The 20,721-nt window shown below is 40.4% G+C and overlaps 1 protein-coding gene across 1 annotated transcript; it reads left to right on the top strand.

Moving 5' to 3' along the window:
- The first annotated feature begins 13,333 nt into the window (after positions 1-13,333).
- LOC142520288 (uncharacterized) lies at positions 13,334-16,890 on the top strand. Its single transcript, XM_075623290.1, has 7 exons — positions 13,334-13,448; positions 14,037-14,378; positions 14,600-14,948; positions 15,362-15,398; positions 15,550-15,658; positions 15,805-16,089; positions 16,418-16,890. Exons 1-7 carry the CDS (start codon positions 13,334-13,336, stop codon positions 16,888-16,890), a joined length of 1,710 nt encoding a protein of 569 aa, XP_075479405.1.
- Positions 16,891-20,721: the final 3,831 nt, after the last annotated feature.

Below are 20,721 nucleotides of genomic sequence, written 5' to 3' on the forward strand. Positions count from 1 at the left end.
GCAAGTATGGCAGAGAACCTCGCACATATGCACCGGGAGAGGGCGCGCATATACGCGAGATGCCAAGGAGACACGCGCCGAGACAGAATGTCTCGCGCATATGCGCCGAGGAGGGTCGCGCATATGCGCGAGACGTCCAGTGCATAGAGTTAGCCACATGTACTTCACCATGCATTGTATATATATGAAACATTCATTTCTCAGATTCAAAAGAAGGAAAACCGAGCAAATCCTCCAGAAATCCTTACGCCTTTTCATATTTTAGATTTGTCATTGTGCAAGATCCGACCGTCTGAATTTCAATCCGATTTCAGTACCGTGTTTCTATCGACGAGAGCTTCAACTGGACGTAAGTTTTCTTATGTTTTGATATGGTTTAAAAATATGGTATTGAAGGAATCATGATTTGATCTATATACGAATATAGTATGGAATTGTTATGATTTTCAGAATTGAATTGATTGATATTATACCGATTTAATATCAGATTGATTTGTTATCGATTCTGAGTTGGGATTGATATTGGTTGATTTCTGTATTGCTAGGTATATCGAGATTGTATATTTATACCTTTGAAACAGAATTTGATTTAGTTCTGATTATATCTAGTATTGATTTGAGTGATATATTGATATTGTACTCCTCGATATTGTCATTGCCAGATTGAGTATTAACATATTTGAATTCGAGACTTCGACTACGTCAGACTAACAAAAAGAAAGGTATAAGTCAATGTTGAACCGGGAAGATACGACTCGAGTTTGATTTGATTTGAGTTTTACAAAAACCACATACTTTACTTTATTGTGTTGATATTTGCAATTCATGAGATTGATATGCTTAGTCTATTGATTTATAGCAAAGCATGTGCCGAGTCATGGGCGGATGTGCCTAGTCATTGGCGGAGGTGCCAAGTCTTTGGCGGATGTGCCAAGACACTGGATGTTTGGTTTATATCGATGTTGTGTAGGAGCGGACTGACTTCTATTGCGGAGATTCAATATAGTACGCCAATTGTCCAGGAACCGGAATCCCTAGATTAGAGATGAGTCGAGTCTGAGATGACGAGTCCAGAGTTTATTTACAACTTTATATTGATTCATGTCTTTCAGATTTGATACATGTTATTGATATCTGTTTCATGCTTTTATTTCTGTTTATATGATTGCATGTATACGTTGTTTATACTGGGATGTATTTCTCACCGGAGTTATCCGGCTGTTGTTGTGTTTGTATGTGTGCATGACAACAGGTGGGACAGGATCAGGGTCACGAAGAGGATGAGAGATTCAAGTTTAGAGTGGAGATCCGGACTTAGAGTAGATGGGTTTTCAGTACTTGATGTAGTGACTGAACATTACTTTGAAATAAATGTACTTTGTACAGGACTTGTTTTTTACTGTTGATATCTATATCAGACCGATTTAATTATATTCCGCACTTATGTATTTTAAAAAAAATTTAGACCCAGATTAATTAAATGATCCTAATAATGATTAAGAAGAGGAATTAGGTTCGGGTCCCCACAGAGGGCCTCATGTCTCCCGGACTTTGAATAAGATGTCGGTGCCTCATGTATCCCAGACTTTGAATAAGATGCCGGGGCCTAATGTCTCCTAGACTTTGAGTATTTTCGTCATTAAGTATTCTTCGGGCAGCCACGATGATGTCATAATGACGTATGCCCTAGAATTACATCACTCGAAAACATTTCGTATTCCGAGAATATGATAAGTCTGACGCTTTGATATCCGTGCACGTCTTTTCATATTCTGGCACAATTTCCAAGATGCATCCTAGCCGTCCAATTCAACTTTAGATCAACGGTGGAGATCACACCTCTCTTTTCCTATATATAACAACCCACACTCTTCATTTGTCACTTTCTGAAATTCAAATTACATCCAGATTTCTCCGACGCACGGTGCTTCCTTCCATTCTCTGAAGAACTTCAACCAACGTCATCTTCATCTCCGATCTACTCACGTAATCCCTTCTTTATATTTTTCTTTAAAAAAATGTCAAACTCTACCTCCTCTACCTCAGGAGCGAATGAGCAAGGTTCATCGGAGTATGAATCAGCGGTGGTTCGCTCTGATTCCTCCTCTTCCCCTCCCCCCAGAATTTCTTTGACTATCCATTCCACGAAATTGAAGAAACCAGGGGTTAAGCCTTTTACTGCGAGCCCCTCTCGAGTTTCTAAGAAGGGGAAGGGAAAAGCCCCAACCTCCCCTGAGGCCCCGAGTGCCCCGTGGTTTTCTACCATGGCAAGCACTCTTCGTCCAGGGGCCGAGGAGGAGCTTAGAACCCTAGGATCTATCCCTTCTTCCTTCTCCATTCTTATCCCCAGCCCTTCGGATAGGGCAGACAAGCCCCCTAAGGGTTTCTATACTTTCTTTAAGGACCAGCTTCGTAGTGATCTTAGATTCCCCATCCCTTCTTTCTACAGTGATGTGGCCCACTTCTTTAAGGTCCCCATAAACCAAATCCACCCCAAATCCTTCCGTATAGCGGCCTTAGTATTCATTCTTTTTAAAATGCACAACCTCCTTATCAACCCTCTCATCTATTTTTTACTTTTTTTTTGTCGCTTCGGTGACAATGCCTTTTCACTCTCTGCCCGGCTGAAGAGCCGATTCCTTGATGACATTCCTTCTTCTCTGAAGGGGTGGAAAGGAAGATTCTTCTTCATAACCCTTCCTTCCCATCCTCCTTGTCTAACCGGCTTCTTACCCACTCTCCCTATCCAACCCGAGCTTCCTCACGGCTACAAACTGGAAGAACCTACACTCGGAGCCATGATCTGGTTGGGGAAAGAAAATTTTCTTCCTCTGTCCTCCTGGAGAAGGAAAATCTTGTTACATACGTGTTGAGTGCCCGGACTGAGGACCCTATGGACAGGGTAATTGAGGAGGTGGCCGGCTCGGGTGCTCAACCAGGTAATCCTCTTTTACTCCTTACTTTATCTCACTTCTTGTTTACCACAATACTTAATTTTAACTCTATTTGGTAGGTGAGACCGAGATGCATGCCATTTTTGCAAAGAAAAAAGCAGCTGAGAAGGCAGCAGCAGCCGAGAAGAAAAAGGCTGCTAATGAAGCAGCTGCCAAGAAAGCCTTGGCCCGGGGGGCCAACGGGACTGAAGTTCCGGTCACTACTCAAGAGGCCGAGCCAAGTGGAGTGGGGCCACTATTTCAGCCTACTGCCCCGCCCCAGTTTTTTTAAGAGGATATGGACCACATCCCTTTGTGACATCTCAAGAGAAGGGCGATGGCTGAGCCTTAAGAGGAGGACGCTCCGACTGATCAAGCTTCCAGGACACGCCCCTCGGTGACTGAACATGCTCCCTCCTCTTCCCAAACTTCCAGGAAACTGCCCCCTCGGGCCAATATCTTTCTCGAAGGGCGTTCTTCTACCGGGGTTCCGCCTTTTCAAGAGTATGCTCCTCCCATATTAGGAGGTCTACTTGAAGATACTCGGTCCTAACCCGAAGCTTTTTGAAGGCTCCAACCAAATCCTTTCTGTAAGTTTCCCTTTTTCACACTATCTTTTCTTTCTTAACTTTTTTTTTGTTTTTTGTTTACTAAATTCTTTACTATTCTTTTGACCCAGGGAGTTCAAATGCTAATCTCTGCATTTAAAGAAGTGGCCTTAGTTGCCAAGAAAGCGGCTGGCAAGGCCTGGGTCTCTCACGATCTGTATGGGAAAATACAAGAAGAACTGGCCCGGTTCAAGAGAGCCCACGAAGTGGAAACTGCAGTCCTTCAGTCCTCCCTAGAAGCGGCCAATCAATAGCTGGCCTCTGCTCAGACTGCTCAGGGTGAAGGCTTGATCCGGGAAGAGAACTTTCAGAAGCGGGTTTTCTTCTTGGAATCCAGAGCTCGTTATCTCGAGGATGAAGCCAGCCAACAGTAGCACCGAGCCACTGCTGTTGAGGAAAGGCTGGGGGCCCTGCAGCTTATTGAGGAGGAGTGGCAAACCTCAATCCTTAAATCCCCGAAATTTCAAGCGGCTGTTGAAGATAAATCTTAAATTTACTTCAAAGTCGCATTCGAAATATGCCGGGAGCAGTTCAAAGAGGAGGGTCTCCTCCCTGCAGACAAGGAAAGCTTCCCCGAGATAGATAAAACCATCAACTCCCTTCCCAAGGACGATGCAGCTAAGGAAGAAGCAGAGAAAGCTCTAGAAAGGGAGGGCGAGGAGTAGCCTGCTCAAATAGAGTTAGAGTAGGGTTGTAATTTTATCAGCTTTATTTACTGTAAACCTCACCCTCCTAGCTTTTATTAATGAAATTTTTTCCTTTTGCCTTCATACGCATTGTTTCCATTTACACTTTATTGCTTTCCATATCCCCGTCTTCAGAAATAATCTCATTCACGGCTTGTAAATAAGAAATCACAAAAATTTGTAAGTGTTGAAAATTAACCGATCACTCCACATAAGTAGCTAGGAAGTTTAACCTTGATCATGGATGAAAATCCTCGTACTTAATAAACACCCTAGGTGTAGACCCTCTAATTTAGGGTACAGGACCCCAGATTGTGTTAATAACCAGAGTGCGGAACCCTGAGCCGGGGACCATGTCTCGAGACAAGGGAATGGTCGAGGTGTCGTGCCCCAAGCTAGGGTGTAGAGCCCTGGGCTTATTAATAACCAAGGTACGGAGCCTTGGGCAGGGGATCATGTCCCGGGACTTGGTAATGATCGAGGTGTGGTGCCCCGAGCCAGGTTGTAGAGCCCTGGGCTTATTAATAACCAAGGTACGGAGCCTTGGGCTGGGGATCATGTCCTAGGACTTGAGAACGGTCGAGGTGTGGTGTCCCGAGCCAGGGTGTAGAGCCCGAAGCTTATTAATAACCAAGGTATGGATCCTTGGGTCGGGAATCATGTCCCGGGACTTGGGAGTGGTCGAGGTGTGGTGCTCCGAGCCAGTGCGTAGAGTCCTAGGCTTAATAATTAACCGGGGCTTTGTACCTTCCAGGTTTAGATAATTGACATTCATTCACTTTTATGAGAAGAACAGAACTTTCATTATATCTTCAAACAAATAATTACATCTTTCAAATAAAATACTTCTTTAATTGAAATACATTACAGGCTCTTTTTAGAGAGCATCCTTGAGCATCTTCTAAATAAAAAGCTCACGAGCTAACCTTCTTGGTTTATTTTAAAAGGCCCTTCCCTCCAAGCTTCCAATTTTCCAACATCTTCAGCTGGATTAACTTTCTTCATGACCAGAACACCTACTTGAAAGTCTCGGATTCGGACTCGCTTGTTATATGATTTCAGAACTCGGATTCGGTAAGCTTCCATTTGAATCAGAGCCTACTCTCTCTTTTCTTCTACCAAATCCAATTTCATTTCCCGGCTTTGATCATTATCATCTGGGTAAGATTCTACCCGGGCAGAAGATTGTATGATTTCAACCGGAAGAACTGCTTCAGAACCATACATCAGATTAACAGGGGTCTCTTGATTAGGCGCTTGGGGAGTAGTTCTGTATGCACAGAGAACACTAGGCAATTCCTACACCAAGTCTTTTCATTTTCCCTGTAGCCCTTTTTTCAAGGTTTGCACAATAATTCTGTTAACAACCTATGTTTGACCATTAGATAGAGGATAATCAACATAAGTGAAAAACTGAGTTATTTTCATTACCTTGCACCAAGCTATGATCTCCTTTCTTGAAACTGCCTCCCATTGTCCGAGATTGGTCTCCTAGGGACTCCAAATCGACGTTTAATATTTTTACACAGAAATTTCAAAAATTCCTTCTCAATAATCTTTGCCAGGGGCTTGGCTTCTACACATTTAGAAAAGTAATCAGCAGCAACCAACAAAAATTTCTTCTGAGCCCGGGCAACTAGAAAGTGACCAACAATGTCCATGCCCCATTGATCAATGGGGAATGATGACTAGATAGGCTTCATGAGCGTGGCTATGCTGTGTTGAAAATTTGAATGATGTTGACAGCCCTCACAAGCCCGGACCACTGGGCAGAGTCTTGACTAATATTGGGCCACCAAAATCTGGCAAGCATTGCTTTCCGGGCTAGGCTATTCCTCGAAGATGCTCTCAAGCATTTTAACATAGGTCCCTGAAATGATCACCTGTGCAAGATATTATTTAAGAGAACAAACGTGGGAGCTTGTCTCTTGCACTTTTGAGCTTGAACTTAGTCTTCAGGTAATTAAATGTTTACAATGAATTTTATCAGGGGTGTTACCCATGAATCCTCTTATGCTGGCAATGTTTCTTCTTCAGTGGAGAGGATTAGCCGGGAAACATCCAGTACTTCTCGGATAATGATCTCTGATAAAGAGGCGGCAATCTTTGGCATAGCATCTGCTTCCCCTTTCTCATCCCATGGTATTTGCTTAATACTCCAATCCACAAAACTTCTGCCTGGGCTTGAATGAGCTTGAGATATTTAAGCATCCTGTCATCCTTAGCTTCATAAATGCCCTTTATCTGCTGAGTAATTAGTTGCGAACCAGAATACAAAATGATTCGAGAAGCTCCAATTTCCCGGGCAGCTCGAATACGAGCGAGAACAGCCTCTCTACCTCATTGTTAGTCACCGGGAGTCAATTCTCAGTGCAAGTTTAATCTTTTCTCCCGGGGCAGCTATTATCACAACTTCTACACCACATCCCGAAAGGCTAGACAACCAATTCACAAATACCCTCTAGACCTCCTCTTCAGCAGGCTGAACCATCTCTGATAAGAAATCTGACAAGGCCTTTGCTTTGATTGCCACCCGGGGCTTATACTAGATATCATACTCTCCCAGCTCGACTGTCCATTTAATCATTCTCCCAGAAACATCTGAATGAGTCATAATCCTCCTGAGAGGACTATTGGTTAGCACAATAATTTGATGTGACAGAAAATAAGGTCGCAGTTTTCGGGCAGTCATAACGAGAGCGAGAGCAATCTTCTCCACTACACTGTTCGGGGTCCTAAGAGCATGGCTGACATAATAGACATGATTTTGATCAGAGCCTTCTTCCTTCACAAGTACCGAGCTGATAGCATGCTCCATGGTGGACAGATAGATAAATAATTTCTCCCTGGGCTCTAGCTTCAATAAGACATGAGCTCGGCCAGATGTCTTTTAAGGACTTGGAAGGCATGCTCACAATTCTCATCCCACCCAAACTTCTGCGCCTTCCTACGAACCTGAAAAAATGGATAACTCTGATGTGCTGACCGGGATATGAACCGGGAAAGAGAAGCAATTCTCTGTTCAGATTTTGAACTTATCGGACAGACTGAGGAGATGGCTTATAGACTTGACTTTTTGTTGGTTTACCTCAATCCCACGATTTTTACCACTCTTCACGCCAAAAATACATTTGGTTGGGTTAAGATTTATCCCATACTGCATAAGAGTGGCAAAAGTCTCCTCCAAATCGAAGATGAAATCAGAAACCTCCCTGAACTTACCCAAGATATCATCCACATACACCTCTACATTCTTTCCCAACTACTTCTCAATGACTTTGTTCAGGAGACGCTGATAGGTGGCCCATGCATTCTTTAACCCGAAAGGCATGACAAATAGAAGAATGTGCCTCCCAAGGTGATGAAGCTTGCCTTGTCTTGATCCTTCTTGGCCAGGGCAATTTGATGATATCCCTGGTAAACATCCATGAAACTGAGCAGCTCATATCCCGAGGTGGAATTGTAAGGCCCGATAATTTGATTACCGTAATCGGAAATGATTTGGGTATATTTACCGTAATCTGAGATTAATCTGGGATGATTTCTTGATTAATTGAGGTGATTAAAGACAGAACAGATCAGACCGGGACAGACGAGAAAAGACACGAATTAGGTGCGAGGGAGGTGCCACTCGCGCACATGCGCGATGTAATGCGCGAGCTGTGCGCGAGTTGGGCAGAAGATCCCGCGCATATGCGCGGAGTGATTGCGCGCATATGCGCGAGCTGTAGTATGCTTTGTCCAGAGAACCTCGCGCATATGCGCCGAGGTGAGGCGCGCATATGCGCGAGAGATGTCGAGACACAAGCGCCGAGAAATGGTGTCTCGCGCATATGCGCGATGCCAGTGCGCGCATATGCGCGAGTAGTCCTGTAGCCAAAGTTTTGAGACAGAACCTTTGGCGCATATGCGCGGAGTTGAGGCGCGCATATGCGCAAGAAGTGGTGAAGCAGCGCATCGAGACTAGTAGGTCTCGCACATATGCGCCGGTTGGGGTCGCGCATATGCGCGAGTCATGCAGAACAAGAACATGCCACGTTTCTATCATGCACGAGTTATGTATATATATATATATACATACAAACGTAAATTTGGCAAGAAGAAACGAGAAAAGGGTCGAGTAAGTTTGCCGTAAATTTGTGAAAGATCCGCCCGTCTGAATTGTAATCCGACTTCAGTACCGAGTTCCTATCAACGCAGGCTACAACTGGACGTAAGTTTTGTTACGTTTAGACATGTTCTGAAATTATGATGTTATCAGAATTGAATGAAATTCATATATGATGTTCTTGACATGTTAGACATCATAGAATCGAAGTCAGATTAAGAAACGGACTGATTATGGAATTGTTATGAATTTTGGAGTCGATTTGATTGAGAATCGATATCAGATTTATATTATCATTGAAATTATGAGTTATATCGATAGTGATTAGGAGTTCTGGTATTATATCTATGATGTTGGAATTGACGGGGTTATCAAGACTGTATTGTTATGCCGTCGAAACATCAGTCGATTGATATTGAGCAGATTCGGTATTGGTTGAGATTGTATTGCGGTACCATATGTCGATTGGCACTGATCAGATTATGTTTTGATTTGAATATTAATCAGAACAGGTTTTGAACTGAGTTATATACTGATATTGTATCTATTCGATTGTCATTATCAGATTGGGTATGGACAGAGTTGAATGCAGGACTTCGTATTCGTCAGACCGAGAAGATAAAGGTATAAATTAATGTTGAGTTGGGATTGCACAACTCGAGTGAGGTTTGGCTCGAGTTTCCCTAAATCACATACTTTACCTTATTGTATTGATTTGATTGATGTACTTGTTTTCTTGATTTATAGACAGCAGGTATTAGACGAGTAATCTTGTGACAGAAGTGCCCGATAGTGGTGGGATCGCCACGGGCACATTGCACGATATCACAAGATAGTGTATTGGCGATTGTGCCAAAGTCTGTCACCGGATGATTGGCTATCGATGTGGATAGAATTATAAACTTCTTCTATTACTGATGATCGATATTATATCGATGTGGATAGAATCGGATCTTCTTCTATTACTGGTGATCGATACCGTATCGATGTGGATAGAATCACAACTTCTTCTATTACTGATGGTCGATATCATATCGATGTGGATAGAATCGGAGTTCTTTCTATTACTGGTGATCGATACTATACCGATGTGGATAGAATACGAGTTTCTTCTATTACTGGTGATCGATACCATATCGATGTGGATAGAATTGGTATTTCTTCTATTACTGGTGATCGATACCCTATCGACGTGGATAGAACTAGAGTCTTTTCTATTACTGTTGGTCGATATGGGAATGCTGACTTCTGGAAACCGGGATCCCTAGACTAGGATTGAGTCTAGTCTTAAATGTGACGTCATGAGTCTAATTGACAGTTATATTGATTCACACTGATTTATGTTCCTGATGATGGTACATGTTTAGAATAGGATTTATTCTTGATATGGATTTATATTCTGATCTGAATACATGTTAGACATATATGTTATATGCTTTTATATTGTTTTTATGATTGCATGTATACATGATTTATACTGAGAATGTAATTCTCACCGGAGTTATCCGGCTGTTGTCTTGTTTGTATGTGTGCATGGCAACAGGTGGGATAGGATCAGGGTCAAGAAGAGAACCAGGCTGGACTAGATAGCGTGGAGATCCGGGCTTCGAAGCAACTTAGGATTCAGCACTGATATATAGTTGAACCTAGTTGAATTCTAGTAAATAATACAAGATTTGTATGTTATGTTTAATATGTAATTTGAATTAAATTACATTACGTTTCCGCTGTGTATTTTAAAAAAAAAATTTAGACCCTGTTTATTATAATTATTTGAATTATTCCTAAAGACGATTAAGGAATGAATTAGCGTCCGGGTCCCCACAGGAATCCGCCAACTGGTTAATTCTGGTCAGCTGTTAATGGTCCTTGGCACAAGCTTTGTTGAGATCCCTGAAGTCCACACGCATCCTTCACTTCCCGGTAGATTTTGGAACCAGCACCACATTCGAAAGCCAGGTAGGAAATTGTATTTCCCGAATGTGGCCGGCTTTCAGCAAATCTCTAACCTGTACATCAATCACTTTGTCCTTCTCAGGACCAAAGTGTCTCTTCTTTTGCTTCACAGATTGAGATCCCGGGAGGATGTTCAAGTGATGCTATGCTATCAGGGGTGAGATCCCTGTCAACTCATGTTGGGACCAGGAAAAAATATTAAGATTAGTTTTTAAACAATTTGTAAAACTAACCCGGGTGGATAAGTCAAGGTCTCGAGCCAACCAGATTTCTTTGCCTGGCCCAATCTCCACCACATCTTGCACTTCCTCTGCCACAAACTGCACTTCTCCCTTCTCCACTACCCTCTCCATCTCCCCACAACTCTGAACTTTCTTCCCTTCCTTCCTCGCCCTCTTCTGGTCCACCGAGACCGCTTCTACATAACACTTATGGGAAGAAGGCTGATCTCCCCGGACTTCACCTACCCGGCTTCCCACTGGGAACTTAATCTTTTGGTGATAGGTGGATGATATGGTCCTTAGCTCATTCATGGCCGGCCGCCCCAAGATTTATATGATTACGGGGCTGTAACACCTAAACATTCGTATGTATATGATGTAAGGTAATGATTATAATTAAGTATGTTCATTATTCCTTTTATGGTTTGTTATGATGATAGTTTGGGATATGTGATGTAATGGTGATGGTTTATGGCTTCAAGTTATGATATGAAGGGTAATGAATGATATAGAATGGATAGAGGATGGATGGGTAGAATAAAAATTTGATATTGATTCAAATAAGCAATGGAAATGCAGAAACGGTATGAAAACTATTGCAGTAGTTGTAATTTATGGCATAATGATTATTATATTGATCCAAATAGTTTGATGCCACTTCCATTAGAAATATAAGATATAAGTGTATAACTTTCACGTTTTGAGTTTTGTTCAAATCATTAGGGAAGACGAGCCAAAAGTGTCCCCAAGTGCATCGTGCGTTTTGTCGTTTCTACTATAATACATGTTGAAAGAATGAGCATAACTTTTTACTCAAACCTTTAAATGACATGAGGACAATTGTAGATGCAAGCCAAGATATAGTGCTACAACTATCATGATTATTGCCTTTTCAAATTTTGAAGGGAAGAGGCGTTTCAGAAGTGATCTTTATTGTAGCTGTGCGCAGAGCGCGCTCGAGCAGTAAGATTTGACCGCCCGAGCACTGTTCGTTCTGGATTTTTTGGTTTTGGACAGTTAGGTCCGCGCTAGGGTGGTAAAATATGACCGCCCGAGCGCTTAGAACAGTGTAAAAGCGTGTTTTGGGTATTTTAAGGCTTAAAATCGATTGAGACTTCATTTTTCCGCATTTTCCTTCTCTTCTTTATCTTCTTCATCGAGTTAAGTCTAGGGTTCTTTATCTTTTTCTTATCCTCTCTTTTAATCAAGCAATTAATCTTGAATTCAGAGTTGGTACTTCACCTTTTTAGTGAAACGAGCAAAGGTAAGTAGATTTTCTTTTTGTTCTTGAGTTATTGATAGATGGTGAAGTTGTGAGATGATAGTTGTGATTGATGTATTGGATTAAATGGTCATTTAAGGTTATTATTTGGGTGTTGATGGTTAGTTATTGGGTTTATTGTTGTAGGATCATCGTCAAGGTTTAGGAAATCAATTGCTCCAAGTGTTGTAAGAGGAATCATTTCTTAAATGCATCACATGATCCTATATGTATGTGTTTTGATGATTTTATGACGTTAACTCCTTTCAATTTCTATTCGTGATATATAAGGTAGTGCAATTATATGAATTTTGAATGTAAGGAGTTAAACTTTAAATGATGCCTCTAATGTGTTCGATAAAATTTCTGAATGAAGTTTTATATGATTGAATGATTGAATTGATAGTGATAGTAGCGGTATTGCCTCTGGAAATTCTAAATCCGCATTGTAAATGGCCAATTAACAATGAAAACATGTGTTCTCTTATAAGATGCATTTTATGCAGAGGTACATGACCCTCCTATAAGATTCATTTTTACGAAGTGGGTTAGCAATGAATGAACTATCTTATAAGAACTATCAATTCTTCAGTTAATCAACGAAAATTAATATCATCCTTATGTATTGTTGTATTATGATTCTTGACGGATGATATTGAATGATGTTTCGACGTTTTTGAAATGAGGACGATAATGTTTTCAACAAAATGAAATGAAGGCTACATTTTATGTTTTACAATAAAATGATATTTATGTATATTGTTAGTATTTATTTCATTTGCTGAGTTTTATACTCATTCCAGTTACGTTCATGTGATGCAGGAACAGGTAAGAAAGACTGATCATCCCTGAGTTGTCGAAGCAAGAGAAGGACATATGCCAAACTTTGGAGATAGTGATTGGATGCTATTTTTGATGTGTTAAGCTTTTGGTTATTTTGGGAAATATTAAGAATCTTGTTTTGTATTTGAATTAGAACAATGTGTAGATACTATATTACTGGTATATGATGTATATGAAAATATTTTGCATGTGTTTTATGTGTTGCTTGAGGCAGATGGAATGTCCTACTTGCGGGGAGATGCTGCCCCATTTTTTTAAAAAAATGTACACCGTTTCTCCAAATTATATTTAAAAGCTTCCGCACTAATTATGCATTTTAGTCATGAGTGATATATTTAGTGGTATCAGATCCGAGATTTTTGGACCAATGATTTGGCATATGACTTCCTCTGCTGTCGACAATTCGGTATGTATGTACCTGCATTATTTTATATAATATGGAAGTGTAGCCTCAATAATTTTGATATGTTATGTGTGGAAATGGTTTTAAACTAATATGTATTATAGGATCATTCCGCCGAAATGTAAAGTATCAGAAGGGGAGGATAGTTCATCATCTAGAGTGGTTGATGAATTTAGAAAGTTACTGAAAGAACAGGCAAAGGTACACGGAGAACAAATCCAACAGCTCTTACGGACGCAGAATGCAGGGCGAGGGAGAGAGAGAGAGCAAGTTAGTCCCGAGATAGTGAAGGCGCATACAAAAGATTTCGTATGATGAAGCCACCAGAATTTGATGGTAGCACTGATCCCATGGTCGCCTTGGAATGGGCCAAAGCTGTGGAGGCTATTTATGATTATCTTCAACTTGACGACAAAGATCGAGCCAACTGTGCCTTTTTTCTACTGAACAAGACAACGATGATTTGGTGGTACGTCACCAAGGTATAGTTAATGTCTCGAAACTCAAGTGGTAGGAGTTTAAAGATTTATTCTATGACATAGGCGAGCATTTTCTGAGAGGTGTCCGGGCTGAAATTAAAAGAGATGTTCGTATGTCTAAAGCTGCTTCATATAAATAAATTGTTGAAAAATAAAGGACGGCCGATCAGGACGAGAAGGAAATTGAAAGAGAAAGACAGTTGAGGCGCTAAGATTTTCTACTAAGGGCCAAAGACTTGGATGGAAAGGTAAGGGCAAGTTCAGAGGTAAAGAGAAAAAAGAACATCGACCCAATGCTCCTATGCCACCGCCTGCATATGATCGACCTATATGTCAAAAATGTGGAAAAATGCATAGAGGTGAGTGTTTGGTTGGAAGTAATCGATGTTTTTTTTGTGGAGTGGTTGGATAGGTCATCATAAATTTTCTAGTAAAGGGTGAGAAAGGGAAGGATATGGTTCAAGGCAGAATCTTCACAATGATCAAAGAAGGCGCAAACCTAAATCTTCTGTTATATCAGGTACTATCTTAATTTCAGGCAAGACCGCTATTACATTGATTGACACTGGTGCTACACATTCCTTTATGTCTGAAATTTTCTTGCGCTCCTTGAATGTTGTTCCATCTTATGAACCCCTCTGGTATAGTATTTTGTTGCCATCGAGAGACGAAATATGGCCTTCTAGTATTCTTAAAGTTTTTACAGTACAAGTAAATGAGAAAATCTATTTTGCTGATCTTATTATTATTCCCATGTTGACGTTTGATGTTATTTTGGGAGTGGACTGGCTATCGTCATATCGTGTCGTTATTGACTACATGGCTAAGACGGTGCGATTTCCTGCAGAAGATGATGATAGCGGGATTTTCCAGAGTTCAGGTATTTCACTTGGCACTCCTTGTATATCTTGTCTCAAAGCTCAGGAAATTTTATCAGAGGGGTGTTAGGGGTTTTTTGTTGTTGTGATAGATGTGAATACTGAGATAACAATAAAGTTGAATTAGATTGAGGTAGTTCGGGATTTTCCTGACGTATTTGCAGATGATGTGCCTGGATTGCCACCTTATCGTGAAATTGAGTTTGTGATTGACTGGTTCCAGGTACGGCTCCGATTTTAAAAGCTCCTTACCGAATGGCGCCGACTGAAATGAAGAAGCTGAAGAATCAGTTGCAGGATCTCTTAGACAAAGGCTTTATTCGTCCGAGTTCTTCCCCGTGGGGAGCTCCGGTTTTATTTTTGAAAAAGAAAGATGGATCTTTGAGGTTATGCATTGATTACAAAGAGATCAACAAAGTCATGATCAAGAATAAATATCCATTGCTGAGGATTGACGATCTCTTTGACAAGCTACAGGGAGTGACAGTGTTTTCAAATATCGACCTGCGTTCTGGTTATTATAAGCTGAAAGTTAGGGAAGCCGACGTCCCTAAAACTGGATTCAGAACCAGGTATGGCCATTAGGAGTTCTTAGTCATGTCATTCTGATTGACGAACGCTCCGTCAGTCTTCATGGATCTAATGAACCGGGTCTTCAAGCCATATATGGATACCTTTGTTATCTTTTTCATTGACGATATTCTGATTTATTCCAAGACTCGGGAACTTCATGCCGAGCATCTCAGAACTGTATTGCAGTTTTTGAGGGAAAAATAGTTATACGCAAAGTGGAAAAAGTGTGAATTCTGGTTAGAGCAAGTATCATTTCTGGGCCATATCGTTTCGAAAGATGGCATTGCGCTGGATCCCATGAAGATTGAAGCGATCAAACAATGGCCTATTCCTACGATAGTCTCTGAGGAGCGTAGAATTCTTGGTTAGGCATGTTATTATCGACGTTTTATTGCTAATTTCTCCAAAATAGCCCTGCCATTAACCAATCTGACGAGGAAAGCGGTGAAGTTTGAGTGGACAAACAAATGCCAACACGGATTTCAAGTGTTGAAAGAAAATTTGACATCAGTCCCTATCCTAGCACTTCCGTGCGGCACTGAAGATTTTATTGTATACAGTGATGCGTCAAAGATGGGACTTGGAGCTGTACTGATGTAGCGTGGGAAAATAATCGCGTATGCTTCTCGTCAGTTGAAAGACTACGAGAAGAATTATCCCACCCACGATCTTGAATTTTCGGTTGTGGTATTTGCATTGAAATATGGAGGCATTATCTCTATGGCGAGAAATGTGAAATTTTCATAGACCACAAGAGCTTGAAATATCTATTCTTACATAAGGAACTCAATATGCGGTAGAGGAGGTGGTTAGAACTTGTTAAAGATTATGATGTAATAATTATCTACCACCCAGGTAAAGCAAATGTCGTTGCAGATGCTTTGAGCCGCAAGTCAATTTCTTCTTTGAGCTCGTTGATTCAGAAGGCGTTGTTATTGGATCTTCAGAGGAGCGAGATCGTTATAGTGGAGCATGGGACCATCGCTAGACTTTTAGCTTTGGTTATTCGAACTACATTGATAGATATGATACGACATGAGCAGCCTAATGACAATCAGTTGATGGAAATGCGATCCAAAGCCGATGAGAATGGAAATACAGATTTTGCGATGAACACTGATGATTTGTTAACGTTGAGAGGTTAGATATGTGTTCCCAGTGGTAATGACATTTGACAGGATGTTTTGACAGAGGCTCATACCGCACCATACTCGATACATCCAGGTTGCACCAAGATGTACCAGGATCTTTGACGTCTATACTGGTGGCCAGGAATGAAAAGTGATATTGCAAAGTTTATATCCGAATGTCAAACATGTCAGCAGGTAAAGATTGAGCATCAAAGACCTGCTGGAACTTTGCCATCTCTCCCAATACCTCAGTGGAAGTGGGAGCACATCACCACGGACTTTGTAACGAGACTTCCTAAAACACCAATGGGTTAAAACTCCATCTGGGTGATTGTCAGCACATTTTCTTCCAGCCAAGACGACTTTTTCAATGAACCAGTATGCTGAAGTCTATGTAGTTGAGATTGTGAGACCTCATGGTATCCCTGTGTCAATTGTATTTGATCGTGACCCGAGGTTTACTTTTGAAATATGGAAGAGCTTGCATAGAGCCTTGGGCACCAGATTGGCTTTTAGCACAGCATATTATCCTCAGAGTGATGGGAAGTCAGAGAGGGTGATTCAGATTCTTGAAGATATGCTACGAGCCCGCGCGATTCATTTTCTTGGTAGTTGGGATTCTAAATTTCATCTTGTGGAATTTACGTATAACAATAGTTATCAGGCGACGATTAGCATGGCACCATACGAGGCATTGTACGGAAGAAAATTTAGGCCACCGTTGAACTGGGATGAAGTCGGTGAAAGAAAGATGTTAGGAACAGAATTGGTCCAACAGACAGCTGACGTGATTACTTTAATCAGGACATAATGAAGACTGCCCAATCCAGATAGAAAATTTATGCCGATATCCGAAGAAGGCCTTTGGAGTTTGAAGTTAGAGATCATGTATTTATAAAAATTGCTCCTCTTAAAGGCATTATGAGATTATGCAGGAAAGGAAAGCTGAGCCCAAGATTGATCTACCCATTTGAAATTCTGGACATGATTGGAGAAAGAGCCATATCGTGTTGCCTTACCGCCGGACTTGGATAGAGTCCACAATGTAATTCACGTCTCAATGCTCAGGAAGTACATCTCGAACCCTTCCCATGTTCTCAGACACGAACCGTTGGATCTGATGCCGAACTTGACTTATCAAGATGTACCAATCCAGATTTTAGATCGCAAGGTTAAAGTACCGAGGAATAAGGAGATCAGCATTATAAAGATTCTTTGGTGTAATCAGTTGGTTGAAGAAGCAACGTTGGAGCCAGAGGAGGAAATGAAGCAGTGATATCCTGAGTTATTTGCAGGGTAATGGCATTCGGGGACAAAATTTCTTAAGGAGGGGAGAATTGTAACGCCCAGACATTCGTACGTATATGACGTAAGGTAATGATTATGATTAAGTATGTTCATTATTCCTTTTATGCTTTGTTATGATGATAGTTCGGGAAATATGATGTAATAGTGATGGTTTATGGCTTCAAGTAATGATATGAATGGTAATGAATGATATAGAATGGGTAGAGGATAGATGGGTAGTGTAACGTCCGAAAAATCACTCCACGTAAACCACATGCATGCAAAAATATTTTAATTGCTTAATTGTTTTATTTAATTGATTTTAAATGCTAGCATGATGTTTATTATATGATTAAATGTATAATTGCATGATTAAATGACTATATGACACGATTTCATGAAACTAAGGCTTTTACCGAAACATTCGATAATAGGCAGGGAAAGGAGACCGGGGACGACCAAGACGAGGATATGTATTTTTTATTAAATAATGGCAAGGCTTCCTAATATGATTTAAAAATCATTTAATTTTTCTAAAAATGTTGGAGTTCGAATTATTTTACGAGTCGAGCTCGATTTTTCCCGAGAAGTCGGTTTTGGGCAAACAATGAGTTTTAAAAGATCAAAAATATTATTTTATGGAAACCAAATTTATAAACTTTTATGTTTTAATTAATTTAGTGTTATTGGGCCCAATTTAATAAATTAAGAAGGCCCAATTATCCTTAAGCAAACAAGCCCAAACCAAAGCCCATTATCATGTTAAATTAATTATAAATAAGTGATGTGGGTTTTAGAAACACTACAATTTCTTGCACCAATCAGCAGAAAGAAACCTCCCACACACAATTCAGATTTTTGGAAAATTTCAAGGAGAAGAAAAGCTTGTGTTCTTCGTCGTCCGGTCGTCCAACGTCGTACCCTCTCCGAAGATCGTTTATTCACAATTCAGATTTTTGGAAAAGTTCAAGGAGAAGAAAAGCTTGTGTTCTTCGTCGTCCGGTCGTCCAACGTCGTACTTTCGCCGAAGATCGTTTATTCGAGCGTTCTAAAATGCAAAGACACGTTTTCTAAACTCTTTTAAACATCATACAAATCATAATATGCGTATTTTATTTGATTATGCATGAAAAGTACATGGGTTCGATTATTTTATGTTACGTTACGAATTTTCAAAATTTTAACGATTTTACGTTTATTTGAAATAACGATTTTTAATCCAACGATACGCTGTCAAGGTATGATGATATATGAATAAAACTTGACCAAAACATGATAAATAATTGAGAAAACAAGCTGGAACCGAAGGGGAAGAAAAGAAAAGAAGGGCCGAGAGTTTATTCAAAAGTGTGTGTATGCTTGTTGGGGTTCAAGGGTTCGGTCCTTATGCATGGGATCAAGGGGCTCAATCAGGGCTGGGTCAGGGTCAGGGGTGGTCTCGGTCTAAGGCTGGGTTGAGTCCTAGGGCGGCTATGGTTCGAGCTTGGGGCTGGGGAAGAGTCCTCGCTGCTTAGGAGACTTCCCGTAGGATGATGGAATGTTGGCCAAGAATTCCAGGGTTGTGGCTCGGTTTGGGCTGGGCTAGGTGGTCTATCAGGGTCCCAGGGAGATGTTCCAGGGTTGAGGCAGGGGCTGGAGTGGCTTGGACAGCTGCTGGCTCGACTGAAAATTGTTGGCGCAAGGGAAACAAGAACGCGCACAGGTTGTTTCCTGGGTACAGAAGCTTTGTGCGTGGGTTAGGGGCTTGATCTGGTCTGGGCAAGGGTGGAGCGTGGTCCAGGGATGGTGGCTCGACTGGGACTGTCCTAGTTGGGTTAGGAGTCATATTGCATCAAGGAACACACACACAGCATGCAGAATTTTGGGTCTCGGTTCCAGGGAGTTTGAGCAAGCTAGGGGCTTGTTCTTTGGGCTGGGCTTGGTCAGTAGGGTCCCTAGGTGGGTTGGTTAGGGTTTGGCTCAAGGTGTCTCGGGCGCGTCTCGAGTAAATTGGGAGATGGCTTGGTGGTTTTGATTAGGTGTCAATATTTCGAATTTAAGAACAAAAATTGAATCCATGGGTCCACGGGTGTGGCTCATGACTTGGAAGGGTAGAATAAATATTAAAAATGTTATGTTTAAAATTTGGGATCAAAATAATAATTTTTGGAATTTTTCGGGATTTAATTGCCGCACAAAACGTTAGTTAACGAATTAATTGAAACACCTAGTTTTAAACTTTATAAAATTATGAAAAATTAGGTTTAAGCTTAAATAATTATTAAAAGTCTAATTTTTTAATTTGGGAATTTTATATTAAGGTTTGGGTTAATTTGGGATTAAAACGCGTTAATAGGTCTTATTTAAAGATTAATTTTAAAGTAATCGATTTATGCCAAATAAAAAAATGAGAAAATTCATTTAAACTTAAACAATTATTTTGAATAATTCCATGTCATTAAATGTGAGAAAAAGATAAATTCGAGAATTTTTACGTCCAAGGGCAAAACAGTAATTTTACACTTAGGAAAATACGAAAAACGCTTGGCAGCATCCCGAAGGATCATAATGCTTGTAAAATTATATTATATGATTTAAAATGGTGATTGTGATGATAATTTGTATTTTTATGATTTATGGTAAAGCTGAGCAATTTATATTGTCTAACATGCAATTTTTGGAAAACTGTCTTATTTTATGATTTTTAAAGAAAATGAAAAATATTTTGAGGGATCTGAATTGACTGTGACAAAAGATATGATATATGATTTGTGGGGGATCCTTTTATGTTAAGGACGGTGAACTTACAATTTTGTGGGATGACGTGAGGGGAAAAGGCCCCAAAGGGAGCCCATTTACGGGAGAAGGCCCCAGAGGGAGCCCGTCTATGGGAAAGACCCCAGAGTGAGCACCGACTATCGTATTTCCACGGTGGAGCCTAGTGCACACCCCCATGGACCATGTGGAGCTAAGACTGCAGTCGACCAAAAGATAAAAACTAGTCACTTTCAAGGATCAAACTTCACCCAAAATGATATATGATTAAAAGCTTTTGATAAAAATGATTTTTAAGATATATGATTTATGATGATGATTAAAGCTATTTTTAAATGATTTTTAAATATTTATTTATGCTTAAAGTTATTTTAAAATGATTTTACTATTTATGATTTAATTATGCTTAAATGATTTTTAATGGTTTATTTATGTTCAAAAGATTATTTTTAATAAGAATGTTATTTTTAAATGCATGTGAATGTATATATATTATTTGTTATCCATGTTTAGAACGTGTTGAGTCTTTAGGCTAACTTGGTTTGTATGATGAAGGACTTGATGATTTTTGGAGGCGGTGATGATTGAGTCGATCGAATGC

The sequence above is a fragment of the Primulina tabacum genome, chromosome 12, assembly GCF_025594145.1.
Source record: "Primulina tabacum isolate GXHZ01 chromosome 12, ASM2559414v2, whole genome shotgun sequence".
Lineage (NCBI taxonomy): Eukaryota > Viridiplantae > Streptophyta > Magnoliopsida > Lamiales > Gesneriaceae > Primulina > Primulina tabacum.

Bases quoted from the DNA above. Each gene is read 5' to 3' on its own strand.
- LOC142520288 (XM_075623290.1), top strand. From the start codon at position 13,334: ATGAAGCCACCAGAATTTGATGGTAGCACTGATCCCATGGTCGCCTTG. The intron at 15,659-15,804 runs GCATTATCTCTA...TCTACCACCCAG, and splicing joins ATTTGCATTGAAATATGGAG to GTAAAGCAAATGTCGTTGCA. The intron at 16,090-16,417 runs GTTAGATATGTG...GGTGATTGTCAG, and splicing joins TGATTTGTTAACGTTGAGAG to CACATTTTCTTCCAGCCAAG.